At 45.5% G+C, this 19,193-nt stretch overlaps 1 protein-coding gene across 3 annotated transcripts in view; it reads left to right on the top strand.

Moving 5' to 3' along the window:
• Positions 1-19,193, top strand: part of PHKA2 (phosphorylase kinase regulatory subunit alpha 2) — a 93,075-nt gene that overhangs the window by 42,345 nt on the left and 31,537 nt on the right. For all 3 annotated transcript variants that reach the window (XM_012106338.5, XM_012106337.5, XM_004021948.6), the window contains exons 8-15: positions 562-660; positions 2,434-2,580; positions 4,210-4,263; positions 4,846-4,968; positions 9,678-9,773; positions 14,267-14,374; positions 16,152-16,230; positions 18,586-18,720. In XM_012106338.5, the coding sequence (XP_011961728.1) occupies positions 562-660; positions 2,434-2,580; positions 4,210-4,263; positions 4,846-4,968; positions 9,678-9,773; positions 14,267-14,374; positions 16,152-16,230; positions 18,586-18,720 (841 nt within the window). The remainder of the gene's footprint in view (positions 1-561; positions 661-2,433; positions 2,581-4,209; positions 4,264-4,845; positions 4,969-9,677; positions 9,774-14,266; positions 14,375-16,151; positions 16,231-18,585; positions 18,721-19,193) is intronic.

Here is a 19,193-nt window from a genome sequence, read left to right as displayed (position 1 = left end):
GGGCAATTTCAGCCAGCTGGCCACCAGCTGACGTCTCTTGCCTTAGATATTTAGCATGCCTCCTCCATTCCCTCTTCCTCAAGGCTGAAGCAGAATTTTACAGAGTAAAGACTCCAGAACTATAATTTTTAAAGCAACAATAAATATTCCCTGTTAAGGTCAACCGATGGAAAACATACTTAATAATAAAACAGTTTACTTTCTTAAGTGCCAAACATGCTACTGTTAGAAGTTAACCACTGAAATAGGTGAATTTAGCCCCCCACCCCTTACACTCACGATGCTGTGTTGTTAGTATTTTGCTTTTTGGTAGAATACTAACTTCATTTTGGGAAATGGTTTTCTATTTTCTCTATCTTGTTCCTGCAACAAGGCAAAACACAGGAAAGCTCTGAAAATAAGGATAGAACATGAGTATAGGATACTTTAGCTGGATTTTAAAGATGAATTTCATCACCTGTGGGAAAACATATGTGCTCGATTGCTTAATGAAAAAGAAGTACAAGATATAGGAGTGTATGTGTACTACCCATACTCAGTAATTCGTACTTGTGCTTGTAGGCAGCCCTTGAAGCAATTGATGAACTGGACCTTTTTGGAGCCCATGGAGGTCGCAAGTCTGTAATCCATGTCCTGCCGGATGAGGTGGAACACTGCCAGGTGATGGCTCAAGGTTCTCACATCCAGAGAGTAGAGACGGAGACTCATGGCAGAGAGGACTTGGGCTCCAGTTCAGATTCCCCAGCTTCCTAGCTTGGTGGCTCTTGGCTTCTTTGAGCTTCAGTTCCTTCATCCATAAAATGGGCATACTAGGACCTACCCCCACAAGGTAGTCACGAGAATCAGAATTAATCAGCTTAATTTGTCAGAGTACTTTGTGAGCCAGAAAGGACTGTGCAAACATAAGATACAGCAGTGGTGTTTGTATGGAGTCAGCAATCAAGACAACTGTGTTCTGTTGGAGGCAAAGTCAATTTTACGTTTTTTGGAGCATGTAGCTGGTTTTCTCTTAGGTTTATTTCATGAGGTCCCCAGATTTGATGATTGACAAGCAGTAGTTCACTTGGGCGTGTGGTGGAATCTTGTTAGAGGGTAGTGGCAAAATGAATGGTGGAGAGATGATATGGGGGAAATGGCAAATCAGTAAAACCTCCATGAAACACATGTTAGAGAAAGGGGTGATTTGGGGCAGATTAGGTGGCTCCATTTATCAGACAATAGGTCAGCAGTTGCTGGCAAATCAGCAAACTCTTATTTACTGGGGGCTCACTGTATGCAGGCACTATGCTAGGGCTGTGTGAGTGAGAGGCATACAAATTTGTATGCAGAGAGCTTCCAGTGGTAGTATTTGTTTCAGGCGGAGAGAGCCTAGGGAGAGTGACTAGTTAAAGAACTGGGCTTGGGCGTCAGTTGGCTAGAGAAATTAAGCTTTGTTCTGAAGCTGAAGGGTTCCCCCCATATTTAGCCCCCTTCTAGCTCATTCCATTTTCCCCCATTAAATAGTCCTTAGTGGGGAACCTGCTGTTTCTTGGGGTGTGGTTTAATAAAGTTAAGCTGGTATGCTTCTTAATAGATGTGTAGGTCCCCAGTGGAGATGGCATGAGCTCCGTAGCTAGCTGGGCCTGGGTTAGAATCCCAGCTCTGTTGCAGACTAGCTGTATGCCCATCAGCATGAGTCTCTACGTCTCCAAGTCCTCATGTGTGATTTGGACATAGTTCTCGAATTCCTTCTTCACATGGAAGAGTTAATAAGCTTGTGCTTGTAGGAATCTAGTCCCATGTCTGTACATGTTAGATCACAGGGTTAGCTCCCTTTCCTTCCCAAACTGTTCCTTATAATTTCACCTTGCTTTAGTTTACAGTGCCTAATCCAACCACCTTATAATTGAGGCCATATTATAGTGCCACTAAGTAAGCCATTCTTTCTAGGACTAAACTAATTCTGTTTGGACTAAAGTGTTTTGCCTGTTGGTGTGGTCTTCTGGATTTGACTCCTTTAAGTGTTTTCTGAGTTATCCAGTCCAGCTGGTCACCTCCACAGAAGCCAGGCATTTCTCTCTGCCAGTCTTGTATGTGTGTTCTTCTTTGTCTTTGCAGTCAGGACACACTAACCTGCTGATGAGGTAGTCCTTAGTTCTCCCCTGCGTGCCCTAAAGGCCCAGCAGTATCAACAGAAGGTACAGAAGGAAGGGAGCCAGTTCTCAGCACGGGCTCTAGGCATAGCACTGTTCTCCCGAACCCTCTTCTCCTGTGAGGAGCAGGACACATGGGCTGGGTAGGTGCGGTCGCCCAGCAGGGGCCATGTTGGTAGGCAAAAACTCTAAAAACTGGTAAACTCATTCATATGTTCCCTTGGGGTCAAGTCATAGTCTCCAGATGCTGTACGTAACTGTTAGTGCTTCCAGGGTTAACACTTGTTTGTTTTTTGTTCAGTCTATTCTGTTCTCCATGCTGCCAAGAGCCTCGACGTCAAAAGAGATTGATGCTGGGCTTCTTTCCATTATTTCTTTCCCGGCCTTCGCAGTGGAAGATGTGAACCTTGTGAATGTGACCAAAAATGAAATTATTTCCAAGCTCCAGGTAAGCATTGGTCATACTGGTACCCTTCTGCCCTGTGTTAAGTGCCCCTTCCAGATAGTGACGTGGAGCAGCTCACTCAAGGCTGGCCTGTCCCTGCAGTCGCTCTCTCGGTATCAGAGTGGACTGACAGATGGAGGTACCCAAGGCTGAGAATGGAGGGGAGAAAACAAAGTCTCTGAGCCATCAATGCCCAGGTTCTTTTCTTGTGCAGTAGAGTTTCAGTTCCAGCTGGCACATTTAAACCTCAATTCGTATCATTCCTGTGCTTCTAAGGCAGAGCTTCTGAACCCTTTAGCGATCCTAGACAGACTCCCTTAAGAATCTCATGAAAGCTACAGTCCCTGTCAGAAAAAAATGCACATGTCCCAATATCCTCCAACTTGACACACGATTTCTGGGGACTTGAAGATCTCCAAGTTAAACTGAGATTAAAAATCCTAAGGACGTCCCTGGTGGTCCAGGGTTAAGACCTCACCTTCCAGTGCAGGGGTGCAGTGTTCTTCTCTGGTTGGGAAACTTAAAATCTCACATGCCTCACAGTCAATAAACCAAAACAGAAGCAATATTGTAACAAATTCAGTAAAGACTTTAAAAATGGTCCACATTAAAAAAAAAAAATCTTAAAATCCCTGCTCTGAGGTCAGATGCAGAAACTATGACACATTACACCAAACTGAGAAGGTTATACAATACTCTAGCCAACTGAAGTTATCAGTGAAATGATAACCGCAATCTGCATGTTGATGATCCCACTTAGATTTGGTGAAAAATGCTTTTAGCCTCTGGAAACCAAGGGGTAAAGGGTCTCCAACCATATCCCCAGAAGGCACTGCCTCAATTAGCCAGTAGTAAAAACAGAACCTGTTTAGTTTGTAGAAGTAGGCAGAGAGTTCATGTAGAGAATGAAGCATTTCAAGGGGAGCACGTTCTAGACTGGGCTTCCAGGACACCCCAGACATTATGGGATTGGCCACTGGGAGTGCACTTGCCTCCATGGCCAGTGCTAGAACAGCCCCAAATGCTTAACTGAAGAATGGACACCCAAAACTGCAATCCAGGGATAAGGGAGGCAGATTCAGATAGCACTGCCACTGCCCTTCTTTCTTGGCACCCGAGAAGCTGGAGAGGAACACTGAAGCCTGCAGCAGGAAACCCAGCAGCCATGGCCTTAAGCCACAGGAAGCCCTACCGCCTCCCTCCTCCACTTCTTGCAGGATGCAGGTTTCTTTGCATCCAGAGCCTAACTGCTATGAGTCTGGAGTCACCTTGTGGCCTTCCGGTCTTTCAAGTAGAAGCAGTCCAATCAGTCCACATATCACCATGGGTGGCTTCTCCAAGCAGTGAGGGTCCCTTTGCATCTTTGCACAATACAGCAAATCAGAATGAAAGGATAGTCATTCTGTGAACCATGGAGTAATTAATCTCTCAGCCCTGACTGCCACTCTAATGGAAAGTTTTGGCATTCCCTTCCAAGTACTGATCAAACCTTATTTTGGTTTGCTTATTACTTAAAGATGAGTTTTTGTACTGATAGCAGTGAGCACTTTGTTGTTACAAAAAGGGCTGACTTGAATCAAAGAGATAAAGAAATTCTTCTGTTTCATCAAATGCTTCTTTTTGTCTTCTTAGGGGCGTTATGGATGCTGTCGCTTCCTTCGAGATGGTTATAAAACCCCAAGAGAGGTTGTATTTAAAGATTGTTTCTTCTGATTCCTTAGCTGCTTCATGTCTAAGTTGCCACTGTGGATTATAAAACTTACACATTGGAATATTGGAAAGAACAGTCTTAATTTTGGAGTCAGCAAGCTGGAGTTAGGCAATAGAGTAGTAAGATCATTAGGAGAGCAGCAAGCTGGTGATTTAAAACCAGCTTGCTGACAAGGACAAACGGTTCTCTCGCTCACATGTTTTTTTAAAAGGCCACCTGTGGCCTCCTTGGGTTCCTTTGCCATAGTGACTGATAAAATGATGTCAATAAAACAGTCTGCCCAGCACTGCGAGAGTCAAATTTCTTCATATTTGTTATAGAGATAGAGAAAGCTTAATCTAATAAACTACCAAGTAATGTGTACATTTGATTTACTTTTCTGAAATTTTACCGTGGATAACTGGCAAAAATAGCATCTCCTCATTTCAGCAGAATCCTAATCATACCAGCCTCACAGCTGCCCTGAATCAGAAAGCAAGGGCCACCCAGTGAAGCACAGTGGTATTATGTATGTAATCTGACACTACCTTTTAGAACATTTACCTGTTTTGTTCCAGGACCCAAACCGATTGCATTATGACCCTGCTGAACTCAAGCTCTTTGAAAACATTGAATGTGAATGGCCTGTGTTCTGGACTTATTTCATAATAGATGGAGTCTTCAATGGTGATGCTGTTCAGGTGAGAAAATGCTGGGCGTTGTGTTGATAATCAGCATTTTCATGGCAATGGTGTGCTGATGGTTATTAGAACATAGGGTTATGTAAAAATTCAGGGGCACTGTGTCAGTTACCTGTTGCTGCCAACAACCTTTCCTAAAACTTCGTGAATTAAAACAGCTATTGTGTTTGCTCAGTGCTGTGTAATTTGGGTAGCGCTCAGCAGGGACGGGTTTCTCTGCTGCTTCTAGTGTCAGCTGGGATCAGTAGGGCTGCAGGAACCGGCCTCCCTCACGTGGTTGCAGCTTGATGCTGCCTGTTGGCCTGGAGCTCAGGTGGACTCTTGGCCTGGGTCTTCATTCTCCACTTGGGCTTCTCACAGCATTGCAGTCTCTGGACAGTAAAGCTTTTTACATGATGGTCATCTTTTCCCAGAATGCAAAAGCAGAAGCTGCCAAGCTTTCTTAAGGCTTTAGGCCCGAAACTGGCAAAGTGTCACTTCTGTTGTATTTGGTTTTTTCAGGGCTAGTGTTGCCAAACCAGGTTTGTTTTGCCAGAGCGCAGCAAGCCAAAATGCTGAAATGCCGAGGTTTGCAACGAAGAGAGGGTTTATTCGCAAGGAGAACAAGTCTCAGGTCTGCCTGCATGAAGACTAAGGCTCAGGGTATTTATGGGATAAAGAATAAAGCAGCACAGTGGCCTGAAGTTGGGGAGAGGTGGCTGGAAAAAGGAGTGGTAATTCTCATTCTGCCCAACTGTAACTGGGCCACAGGTCTCTGCACATTCCAAAATGGAGGTGCTTAGCATGCTCTGAGGGTGCAGTTTTCAGCCCCCTGATGCCCCAAAGTCACCAGACAGTCGCCCATGCCTTGTTGGAGAGTGGGTGGTCCTAACCAGTCTTAACCAGCTCAGTTGGAACGAGACATAGTTGACTCCAAGTTCCTGGAAAACAACTCGAGCAAACATGGTTTAGGCTATGCGCTGCTTGGAGGACATGTGAGTCTTAAAAGCACCTTGATTAGTGAAGGCCTGTTACAGGTAAAAATAGATTTGACTAATGATTACCCTTGGTTTCAGTCCCTGCTATGTTTTGATCATTTCTCCATGTCGAGAGGAGGAGGACAAAGACCCCTCTGGATACTTCCTGCCTATAAGGGGGATAGACACAACTAGGACTTGAGGAATGAAACTGCTTAGCACTCATTTGAAAATATTCTCGATCCTGGTTTCAGGTTAACACTGTGATCTGAGCAGTTACCACCTATGCACCAGCTGTCAAGGCATTCACAGGCCCAAGATTGGTAAACTACAGACAAAGTTGTAGCCTGAGGGGGCATGTAGAATGGCAGACATTGTTAAAATTTTTATTCTTTTTTAGCAGTTTTATTTAGAATAAGCCAGGGATCAAGCGGGAGAAGGCAATGGCACCCCACTCCAGTACTCTTGCCTGATAAATCCCATGGATGGAGGAGGCTGGTAGGCTGCAGTCCATGGGATCGCTAGGAGTCGGACACAACTGAGCGACTTCACTTTCCCTTTTCACTTTCATGCATTGGAGAAGGAAATGGCAACCCACTCCAGTGTTCTTGCCTGGAGAATCCCAGGGACGGGGGAACCTGGTGGGCTGCCGTCTCTGGGGTTGCACAGAGTCGGACACGACTGAAGTGACTTAGCAGCAGCAGCAGCAGGGATCAAGCGAAAGTGAAAGTCAGTCGGTCGTGTCCAACTCTTTTTTGACCCTATGGACTATACAGTTCATGGAATTCTCTATGCCAGAATATTGGAGTGGGTAGCCTTTCCCTTGTCCAGGGGATCTTCCCAACCCAGGGATAGAACCCAGGTCTCCAGCATTGCAGGCAGATTCTTTACCAGCTGAGCCACAAGGGAAGCCCCAGGGATCAAGTGTCTTACCTTTTTCCATATTGGAGTGTCTCAATCATTATCTGTTTGGCTGAAACACTTAGATATTAAATGTGGAAGGGCCACAGGCTGGGAGAATTAAGTATGGTTTCTATAATATCCTGACCATGTAGAACCTTGGCAGGAGTAGATGCCAGGGTCTTTTTTCTTTTTTCCTCTTTAATCTGAGGACACGAGGACCAAATTTCAATTTAGTATAGAAAAAAATAGGTGACAGGAAATTCTCTGTTGATCAGCTTAACCCAGTATCTACATCTGAGGGCTTTCTATTGTAAGTTATTCAAGGGGAGGACACGGCATAAAGGCTTGAGAACTAGAAGGTGGGGTTCTCTGGGGTGGGGGGCGCCAGTCTCCCACAGACGAGTTTTGTTGTTGCTGCTGCTCTTTTCTGGCCAGCTGTGGTTTTGCCATCTTTAAGGCTACTCTTAGCTAGTGTGGTAGTGCTCAGTGCTTAAGTCAGCTCTTTGCAAGCCCGTGGACTGTAGCCTACCAGGCTCCTCTGTCCATGGGATTCTCCAGGCAAGAATGCTGGAGTGGGTTGCCATGCCCTCCTCCAGGGGAGCTTCCTGACCCAGGGATCGATCTTGCATCTCCTGCATTGGTAGGCAGATTCTTTACCACTGAGCCCACCTGGGAAGCCCTCTCTTAGCTAATATCTTATTTAATGTATCAGCCACATAACGGATGTCCCAGCCCATAGCCTCGCTTCCTGCTATTTCTCCACACCATCACTAGAGTGATCTTATTAAGAAAAAGATGATGCTACTGCTTGTCTTAAAAGCTTTGAATGGCTTCTTGATTACTTTTGTGATGAGATACAGGCTCTTCATGTTTTATAGGGTCCCAGAAGATCTGGCCCTTGTTTTCACCACTGTAGTCCAATTTCTAATTATTTCCTTTCTTGAGTTCTGTGATCCAAGCAGATGAAAACTTGTTCAGGCCTTTGGGCAGGCCAGGCTGTCTGTCCTGTCTTCTCAAATACCCAGCAACTGTCCTAAATATTCATTGGAAGGACTGATGGTGAAGCTGAAACTCCGATACTTTGGCCACCTGATGCGAAGAACTGATTCATTTGAAAAGACCCTGATGCTGGGAAAGATTGAAGGCAGGAGGAGAAGGGGAGGACAGAGGATGAGATGGTTGCATGGCATCACCAATTCAATGGACATGAGTTTGAGTGAACTCTGGGAGTTGATGATGGACAGGGAGGCCTGGCGTGCTGTGGTTCATGGGATTGCAAAGAGTCGGACACGACTGAGCAACTGAACTGAACTGATGCTTTCCACCCTCAGCTTCCCCTCCCCCTTCATTTGATTCATTTTAAGTGTCTCTTCTTTCAGAAAAACTGAAAGCTTTTATATATGCCCCATAGCTCTTATAACAGCCTGGCACCTATCAGTGTATTTCCCACTTAGCTGTCAAAGAACCCTGCTAGAGATGGTCTCTATCCATCTGGGGCATATGCCCCATTCCTAGTATATACTAAGTGCTAAATGAATATTTATTAATACAGTGTTCATTTGTTCAAGGCAGATTTCTTTTATTATTTATTGAAGTATAGTTGAGTTACAATCTTGTGTTAATTACTGCTGTACAGCAAAGTGACTCAGTTGCACATATATATATACATTCTTTTTCATATTCTTTTCCATTGTGGTTTATCATAGGATATTGATAAAGTTCTCTGTGCTATACAGTAGGACCTTATTTTTTTAGTTGGAGCATAGTTGCTTTACAATGTTGTGTTGGTTTCTGCCGTACAACACTGCAAATCAGCCGTGTGTGTGTGTGTGTTCTGGCATAGGAGACACAATCTAAGATTCATTTTAGTTTTTGAGAGCTGCCTCTGTTGAATGCTGAAGTGTTTCAGAAGTGGCAGTAAGCTTGAAATATTAATATTCCCTCTTTATTGACTTTTATGCTTTAGTGATTTTCTTGGGTCTTATGTTTTCTGTCTTTTTACCCCAGGACTGACAGATCTTAAAAAGATTGAGTTGGAATTTCAATTATGAACAAGTTTGACAGTTACCAGAAACAAAAGGCCAAGGAGACAGAAAATCCTGTGCTTAGTACCTTATTTTGTAGGTCTCACAGGATTTATTATTCTTACCCCCCCCCATGCTGTCTCTTCCACTCATTTTAAAAGTGATGCACCCCATTATGCTTTGCTGTCCATAAATTTCAGAAGAAAAGAACATGAGATCTGAAAGGCATTTGACTCTCCAAAGATGAAATGTGTTAAATAGCTAGGTGGCTGGTTAAGGGTTTTTTCTTCACCATTTCCCTTTTAATGCATAGGTTTTTGTCACTGCTTTTTAAATTTAATAGAAGCGTTTACATCAAAAGCTTTTCTTGAGTGGCACATCCTAAGTATTGGGGTACATGGATCATAATACACACACTTTCTTTCCTTCACATCTGATTCGTTCAGCAAACATTTCTTGAGCAAGTTTGAGCGTTTTTTCAGTAGAAGACTACCAACAGGTGGAAATAGGATGTACTGCTTGAGATCTGGCCTCCATTCCAAAAAGCTTATAGTCTAGCTGATGAGACAAAATTGAACTATGTGAGAAGTTAAGAGTGAACTATTTAAATCATAAATGAAAAACAACACATAGAAGACCAGTTGCTTTTTGCTCCTCCTAATGTTTGATATCAGCAGCAGTCCGGGCTCCTCTTGCACTCCATGAGCTGCAGGTGTTTGTGCATTTCTTAGCCCTGTGTGCTACTTCTAATCTGTTTGTTGCCCAGAGAGCTGTTTTCTGTCTTGTGCTGTCTTTTCACCCTATGGGTCATGCTGCTGTTTTCTAGGTCCAAGAATACCGTGAAGCCCTGGAGGGGATACTGATCAGAGGCAAAAACGGGGTCCACTTGTTGCCCGAACTCTACGCCATCCCGCCTGACAAGGTAACCATGTACTTCATTATCTAGAATGAAGTGAGTTGGGCTTGGCCATTTGGTATTTTTCATTCCTCTTTCAGACCTAACACTTTTTCTCCAGAAGTGGTTTCTTGAGTCTTGGGTAGCATTGCTGTTTATCACAGAAGTTACGGATTTGGAGCCATGCTCGACCTGGAGGTTGCCCAAGGGAGGCGTTAGTTGAGGACCTTCAGAGGGTACCTATCCTTCTTCCAAGCTCAGGACCAAGCAGGCCCTAAAATCATAGAACACTGTTGGGCACCATGTTGTTACACATTTCTATGGAAAAAGAAACCAGACAAAATCTCCCTGGGAGAGGGGAAGAGATGTACAGGCATACCTTGCTTTACTGCCACTTTGCAGGTAACTTTGCATTTTTTTTTTTTTTTTTTACTTTTACAAATGGAAGGTTTGTGGCAAGCCTTCAGTGACTTTTTTTGCAATAGTATTTGTTCATTTCATGTCTCTGTCACATTTTGGTAATTCCCACGTTTCAAACTTTTCCATTATTACGGTAATGTGTGATCAGTGATCTTTAATGTTACTACTCGTGAACTTGATGAAGGTTTGGGTCATGGTTAGTATTTTTTAGCAATAAAGTATGTTTAAATTAAGATAGGAATATTTCTTTTAGACATAATGCTGTTGCATACTTTAGATTACAGTATGTAAAAGTGTTAAGTCGCTCAGTCATGTCCAACTCTTTGTGACCCCATGGACTGTAGCCTGCCAGGCTCCTCAGTCCATGGAATTCTCTAGGGAAGAATACTGAAGTGAGTTGCCATTCCCTTCTTCAGGGGATTTTCCCAACACAGGGATCTGAACCTGGGTCTTCTGCATTGCAGGTGGATTCTTTACCATCTGAACCACCAGGGCAGACCTTGGTATATAGTGGTATAGTGTGAACATAATATTTTTATGCAGTGGGAAACCAAAAGTTTTGTGTGACTCCATTTATATTCATTTTATTGCAGTGGTTTGGAACCGAGGTCTGCCTGTACAGGGGTAGTTCAGAATCTCTTCCTTTCAGTTACACAGTTCCTGAGCTAGAGCTTGAGTGATCACTTAGAAGCCATTCTATATCAGGAAAAGAGAAACTGGCCAGTTCCAGGAAGATGCCCAAAGGTAGTTTTGTTCTATTCACTTTCCTAAATTGGGTCATGATGGATTGATATATCTTAATGGGAAGATTTCCCTGTACATATCTCATGTTAAGCAGAGAAGAATTCTCATTTCAAGGCTTATTCTCTCTTGAATGTTCCTGTTGCTTTGAAGCTTCATTAAGACATTTTGGGGCAGAAGAGACTTCGGAGAGCAAGGTTCATCCCCCAGCTGACAGGGCCTGCACTAGAGCATAACCCTGCAGTCACATAGCAGCTTGGGTCTAGGAGTTTGTGGTAGAATCAGGCCCACAAGCACATGGTCAGGGGACTGGTAAAGGCCTTGGAAATTATCTGCCTCAGTTCAAAGAGGCTGTGGAATCTGTCAGAGCTCAGACAGCACTGGGCTCTGCTTGGAATTAGACCCTGATTCAGGGCCTCCTGACAATCGCACCCTGCTTCCCAGTGGGTGGTGCATTTTTTGGGGGGGGTGGAGAGTCCGTCATTGTACAGATCAAACCATGGAGCCTGCAGGGGCTGTTTTCTTTCTGACTATTCAAGGTGTAGATTTCCTGCAAATGTATTCATTTTACTATGTGTGATGTGGATGTGTTGTTGGGAGTCTGGGTGCAGCTGACAGTGGGAGCTGGGTAGTTACTTCCTAGCAACTGTGTGTTCAGGTTGCCCCTTTTCCAGAACTGAGGTACTTGACAAGACTAAATTAGTCATGGAGGTAATTTGGAACCTGGAAGCAGAGCAAGGAAACTGCATAGCTTCAAGGGTATTTTACCTATTTTATAGTAGAGATAACCATCCATCCATGTGCCACTAAAAGGCACATTTCCTGACTGTAGTAAATGCTAGGTGTTATATGCTTTTCTTGCGAATATTAACAGTTCTGGCTGCACGGTGTAAAAGGTTACTCTGCAGCTTTTTCTCATCTGACCTCCATGCTTATACTTGTCATTTCAGCATCCTCGTTTAATCCAGTGTATTTACACATCGGCTAGGCACTGATTTTGAATATTCTTTTGAGCACAGTTTGTATTGGCTGCTTCCAGATGACAGCTTGGAAGGTTCACCCATCCCATCAGTAATATGGAGAGACTGCCGCAGACAGAGCCACCCAGACCCCTATGGCACCTTTGTGCAAATTAGAAAAAGGGCCTCATTCTTGGAGCAGCCACAGCCCTGGGCCAAGGCGGCATCCGGCCTGGGTTCCAGCGTCACTCATTTCCACAGCCGGACATACTTCTGCAAGGCACCACTGACCAACGGGGCCTCCATTGAACAGCTTGAGACTCAGGCAAGCGTGCCCAGCAGACGTGCTTGGAGCAGCTGCTCTGGGTCGGGCAGCACGCTAGGTGCTGGGGCACAGAGGGGTCATGATGCTAGCTCTCCCTCTGCTGGCTTGCAAGCTAGGGAGGTGGGAGGAGCAAGTACACGGACTGAGGGCAGATACCGGAGTGCCATGCTGGTGGCAAAGGCTTGGTGCATTAGAGGACCTGCAAGCTGATTGGAAAGACTGAGGTGGAGAGAGGGAGACGCACCTCCACGGGGAGGCAGGAGCTGGCCGAGGGTGGAAGAAGGGCAGAACTGGGCTGTCTTCTGTTCTTTGCATCGACCTGTTCCCATTCCAGATCTGCGCAGTCTTTCTTAACACTACTTACATTTCAAAAAGTTTTAATGTACCATCTGACTGTAAAAGTAATCCTGCAAACTGCAGAACATTCAACATTCTATAGAAAGAAAATATTTCTAATTTTACATTGCAATGTTTTGGAGAAGCTCCCTCCACTTTTTATCCTATTTGATTACTCATAACATTTAATTCTGTTCAGTTGACAAGCTTAAGTTTGTCTTAGTTAACTACAGTAAAATTTTAAAAATTTACTGAATATATTCACATGGGCTTCCCTGATAGCTCAGTTGGTAAAGAATCCGCCTGCAATGCAGGAGACCCTGGTTTGATTCCTCGGTTGGGAAAATCCGCTGGAGAAGGAATTGGCTACCCACTCCAGTGTTCTTGGGCTTCCCTGGTGGCTCAACTGGTAAAAAATCTACCTGCAATGCGGGAGACCTGGGTTTGATCTCTGGATTGGGAAGATTCCCCTAGAGAAGGGAAAAGCTACCCACTCCAGTATTCTTTGGCTTCCCTGGTGGCTCAGCTGCTAAAGAATCCGCCTGCAGTGTGAGAGACTCTGGTTCCATTGTCCATTCCTGGATCAGAAAGATCCCCTGGAGAAGGGAAAGGCTACTCACTCCAGTATTCTGGCCTGGAGAATTCCACGGACTGTGTAGTCCATGGGGTTGCAAAGAGTCAGACACGACTGAGCAACTTTCCCTTTCAGTTTCATATTAACATCACTGATGTTATTAATCCACAAGCAGAGAATAACTCGCCTAATGTTGTTTTTCCTTTGGAGGAAGATGTGTTTTCTATTTCCTTCAACTGGTTTGTTTTCTAGAGAAGGAAATTTTCCAACCCCCAACCAACAAACATTGTAATGATCAAAAACCCAAAGGTCAGCATGGACTTGACAACAGAGAAAGTTCCAGACCGATTTTTACAACATATAGCCAGCACTGCTCATCAGAGAGAACTGTAGCTTGTTTTAATGAGTCAAAGGCCCCCAGTGGATTCAGTGTTTTGAGTCCCTGATGGAAAATGAGTGATCTAATAAGACCCTGACGCTGGGAAAGATTGAAGGCAGGTGGAGGAGGGGACGACAGAGGATGAGATGGTTGGATGGCATCACCGACTCAATGGACATGAGCTTGAGCAAGCTCTGGGAGTTGGTGGTGGACAGGGAAGCCTGGCATGCTACAGTCCATGGGGTTGCAAGAGGTGGACACGATTGACTGAACTGAATAGTATAATTGTTTTTCCTCAATAAATAGCGCCACCTTCTGGTAATTTTCTTGCATAGGCATACGGAGTTCATGAACACCTGAGGAGAGCAAGATAGAAAGCTGACATAGCATCCAGAACTACACTGCCACGGCTGTGGTTTGGATTATTGTGCCCATAATACAGCCAAACATAAGCATGAGATCTGAAATTTCTTGTCACCCAGAGCTGTGCTTAAAGAAGGCAGGCCTGACTTTCAGAGCCTATCTCTGCCTTTTGCCATCAGTGTGCTTGTGGGCAGAGCATTGCTGCAACCAGGCCTGGCCTGGAGTCCCACCTCTGCTGCTTTTAGCCACGTGGCCCCCACGGGCCTCAGTTTTCCTGGCCTCCCTGTCCCAGCTCTTGCACAGAATTGGTCTGGAGAATCAAACAAGTAGCACTTTTAAATCCTCTGTGCACTCCCCATGTACAGGGCCACTGGCTGTTTTATCCTCTGACGTTCTAACTTGGGGTTTTCCTCTCTTTGCCAGGTGGATGAAGAGTATAAGAATCCTCACACGGTGGATAGAGTTCCCCTGGGGAAGGTGCCCCATCTGTGGGGTCAGTCCTTGTACATCCTCAGCTCCCTCTTGGCAGAGGTAAGGGACTTGAGGGCTTCATTGCCTGGAAACTATCTGATTGGAAGTTCAAAGGACCCTGGAGGAGCACAGGGGCTCTCTGTTCAGTGTGGCTGTGAATGTCCTTTGCATCTTCATGGCGGTAAAGTCAACTGATTGGGGTTGGCTCTGAGGCTGAAGGCCTGGACTTGGATTCACCCTTACAGTAATCAATTTCGGGGTCACCTGCAAGCCAAGCACTCCCTGTCTCTCCCCCAACACCCCTTCCCACTAGCATTTCCCATCTGTGGCTAGAATGTGGGTGAGTGGACAGTCAGGAGGAGGCTGGAAACTTCTTGGCCAAGGTCCACACATGTGAGAGAGACAGGGTTTGGGAAGCTACTGCACGTGGTCTTGACTCTCCAGTGCTCTCTACAGGAAGGGGCGGTGGCTGGTTTTCTGTAGTGAATTTTGTGTCAGATGTTCCCTCAGGCCATGATATCCCTGCTGCCTCTGACTCATTCCTTCTTGTGAAACAACTTTTTACCCCCAGGCTTACATTTTTAAAATACAAATGCTTTTGTGACAGTCCTAAGTGTGAGTGCTTTTTATCACTTGGCTCCTCATTCCTGGGAGGATCCTGCTCAGCTGAGTGTCTGGACCCCTGGGGAGGGCGGTCAGGGGAAGCCTGGGGAGCAGTGGATTGGATGTCCCTGGAGTTCCTGGTATGTGAGAGAAGACCCAGGTAAAGCTGTCACGGTGCAAGTGGCCCTTAGGTGCTGAGATCGAGTAGTAGTTTCATTGATACGATCATCTCTGCAATGTCATGGACATGTCCTTGGGAGTGCAAGCTGTGTCTTACACTTTTTTCTTTATGAGTAGGGGAAAATCATATACCTCCTTTGGAAAGCCAACCCTGCCTCTGACTACCTCTGTAAACTTGGGCGGGTCTCTTGACTTCCCTGAGCCTCACTCTTTTCATCTTTATTTACTTTTTTATTGTTCTACAACTTTTGTTTAAATGTAGTTTTGGTTTTTTTTTGGTTTTTTTTTTTGTTTTTTTTAGTTTCTTCATCTTTAGAGTGAAGAGGTTGGGTTTGATCATCTCTGATACGGTCCAGCTCTGATTTCTGTATCAGTGAGATCGGGAACAAATCCCTCTGCTTTTGTTTCCTCCTCCCACAATGAGGGCCCTCATGTAGGCCCAGCATAAGGTCCACCTTGTCCTCAGGATTCCCAGAACACCTTGGTCCCCTGTCTTAGGGTACCTGTCGTTTATAGATCATGTGAGGAAAGCCACATTCAGAGAGTACTTTGCCAACGGGGGAGGGGGGAGTTTTTTTGTTTTAGGACAGTCAGCTCTGGGCCAAGTCCTCATTCTGCCCCTCATCCTGAGCTCAGTGCCTTGGTTTCCTGGTTTCTCAGTGCATTGGTTTCTCAGGCCAAGGCACCCAATAAGGTGGTGTGAATGGTGGTGCCTACCCGTTAGGAGGACTGTGCGACAGTGCGTGTACAGAGCTCAGCACTGTGCCTGGTGCGGGGTGAGGGTCAGGGAGCACGAGTTACCCTTATTCTCCCACTCATACAAGGTTGGCGTGTTTGACTAGCCCTGGAGAGCTGGCTGCTGTAAACACGATAGAGTGCCATCTAAATGCTATAGTGTACAATATGTTCAGAGAAAAGCAATTGCCTTGGAAAAATATAAAGGACTAAAATACTGAAGATCTTGAGCCTCCAGATATTTTATTTCCAAACTTAGGTTTAAGGTGAACTTTTAGTTTATCAGTGTATCATGGCATTAATACTCCTGTTTTCCTAGGGATTCCTTGCTGCTGGTGAAATTGATCCCTTGAACAGAAGATTTTCCACTTCGGTCAAACCTGATGTCGTCGTACAAGGTTTGTGTGTTTCCTATTCATATTTAACTTTGTAAAACCAATGTGATTTTTACAGCACATTTAATTTTTATTTAGTTATTTATTATTATTTTTTACTTTATTTTACTCTACAATACGGTATTGGTCTTGCTATACAAAGGATGCTTGGGGCTGGTGCACTGCGATGACCCACATTTAATTTTTTTAAAGACTGTGTATGGATATACTTTAGCATATATCAGTTCTGTGAAGTATGTTCTATAACTCAGCAGCTCCTAATCTCAGAGTTGGTTTCTAGCCAGCAGTTTTCTTGAATCTAAACCTTGATTGCAACTGGGGCACAAGTGATTCATTGAGCATCATTTTTCATAACTGCTATCCTTTAAAAAGTAGAATGTGACCTTGCTGAAAACTCAAAACCCAAGTGAAAGTTCACTCATTCCTCCCTTGGAGGTCTGACTTCTTTCTAGAGCCGCTGGTCCATGTTCTCACCTGCCTCCCCCCTTCTCCAGCCAACACTTCCATGGAAGTGCAGGGCCAGCCTGACCACTGCTGCAGTGCTGGCTCTGACTGCCCTGTGACTTCCCCTCTCTGTGCCTCAGGCTCTCCCTCCCAGGGGGGACTGTCCAGGAGTGCACACGCCTCAGAGAGCGACCTATACACCAGCTAGTATCAGCACATTGTATCTATGCCTGTGTACCCTAGTGTACACTGTAGATTTCTTAAGGATAGCAGCCTTATTTTTGTAGCTTCTGTATTGCTTGATACACACACACTCAATATAACAAAAGCAATTATTGAGAAAATGAAAGGGAACCCTATCTGTGGCCACAGATGCATTTCGCTGCACTTGCCCGGGTTACAGCAAAGGTCGTGTGTAGGTAGGTCATCACCGGTCAGTGCTGTGTCCCAGGCCTACCGAGACATGCCCAACCATCACAGCATCCTGATGAGGTAGAAACTGTGATGATCATGGTTATCATCCCCTTCTTACACGTGAGGGACCCACAGCTGACCCCACTGTCTCTGCCTGTCACTGGAGCACATGCTGCCAAGTGATCCCTTCAGTCCACAAGGCCGCTTTTCCAACTGCGGGCTGGCACAGCTTGATGGAGCCTGAGCACCATTTTTTTTTTTTTTAATGCAACGGAAGAAAACAGAGTAGAAAATATCAGAGGTTGTGGCCTGGAGGAATGGTCAGTCCGGTCTTGGAAACTTCTCTGCGTGTGGCTCTGTCATATCAGCAGGCTCACAGGTCTCCTCTGAAAGAGTCACTCTCACACAGTGACCGCTGTGTGGCTGTGATCCATGTGGACCTCTTCATGGTGTTGGAAGCTTCCAGAGAGACGGATGTGAAGGGTAGCTGCTGGCCCACTCCTGCATGGCCAATGTCCCCATGCTGGGGCCCAGGGATTACCTTACCATCTCTGCTTGGCTGTAACTGCAGGTTCCCCTCACAGCCTTGTTGTGAGGCTCAGATGAGGTTATGGATATTAACATACTTTGGAGAAGTCTCACATGCTATGTAAGTACAAGGTCTCAGCCGCATTTGTAGGTATCATAGCTTCAGGAGTCACTGGCCTCAGGGTTCAGTGGTAGGGCTCAGGGGGCTACATCAGCAGTAAAGAAGTCTTTCCTCTGGCCTCAACACCGCCCCAAACTACTCCAGTTCCTAGCAGGCTCTATGCAGCTGGACCCGGCAGTGGCCACTCTCTGTGTGGCCAGAGCTCCCTTTTTCTAGCCCCCTCCCTGACACTCCTTCCCTTTGTCAATGCATGATCCCTTCTCTTAAAAGCCGGTGGTACTGGTACAGCAGGAATGGGGTCTAAGCCCATCTCAAACCCCACATCCCAGAGCGCTGCCTGCCAGAGAGCCAGATGCCCAGTCTCGCTCCCTGCAGATGGGCCCCAGCCCGGCCCATTGGGGTGTGCGACCCACCTCTGGGGTGGCTCTTGCCCACCAGCGGGGTCCGTGTGCTCTGCTTCCCAGTGGGCCAAGCTGCCCCACTACCACCAGCCCACAGGTAGGTCCACCCTTCCCTCTCTCCTGAGTGTATAAAGCTCCTCCCCATCAGTCAGAGAGGGAGGACATCGGTAATTTGGCTTGTGACCTGTTGCAAGCCATTTCTACTGGTCTCAGACTATCTTGTACATTGAGGGCACTTGTTAAATATGCATTGTAGGTGTTGAGGGGAGATGAGGCCAGAGAGAACTGGGAAGAGCGACAGGACAAGTGCTGTCCATTTCAAAACCTCCCAGCCTATGGCAAGCCTGCTCATGTGTCTAAGACAGATCAGAGAGAAGAGCAGACAACAGCGAGTGTCTGTGAGGGGACAAGGGCCACCGTCTAATGCAGACACTACGTTCTTGTTCACAGTCACTGTTCTGGCAGAAAACAACCACATTAAGGAGCTGCTGAGGAAACATGGGGTCAACGTCCAGAGTATCACTGACATTCATCCAATCCGAGTCCAGCCAGGACGCATCCTTAGTCACATATATGCCAAGCTTGGTAGGTTTGGGGAAGTAGCAAGGTGTTTTTGGGGAGGTTGCATCTTGGTTCTAGGTTTGGGGTCTGGGGGAAACTATGATATGTGTAAATTCTAAAGATTTGGGCAAAGCACCAAAGTAGTTTGATTGCTTTGATGTGAAGAGAAATGGCCGGACAAGCACATTCCTCTCATGTCTGTTCAGGAGATGTCACCACAGGTGGCCAGTGATTTGTCAGATATGTGGTAAAGTAAGGAGCCATCTTTGGAAATTCACAACTGAAGCAGTCATTTGCATCTTGATAATGTTTCTAAATTTTTTCCATGGTCTAAAAAATGCTCATTTACCCATTAAAATGGGAGGTGTATTCTCTTTATCTCAAATCTGACTGTTTAGGATCATGGTTCCATACTAAATAAATAAAAAGTAAACAATAAACTCCTCTTAATAGTTTTATTCCATATAGATGTTTTACTGGGTGCTGTTCTTATATAT

This window comes from Ovis aries, chromosome X (genome assembly GCF_016772045.2).
Source record: "Ovis aries strain OAR_USU_Benz2616 breed Rambouillet chromosome X, ARS-UI_Ramb_v3.0, whole genome shotgun sequence".
Taxonomy (NCBI): Eukaryota; Metazoa; Chordata; class Mammalia; order Artiodactyla; family Bovidae; genus Ovis; species Ovis aries.
This window is presented reverse-complemented; position numbering and strand designations above follow the sequence as displayed.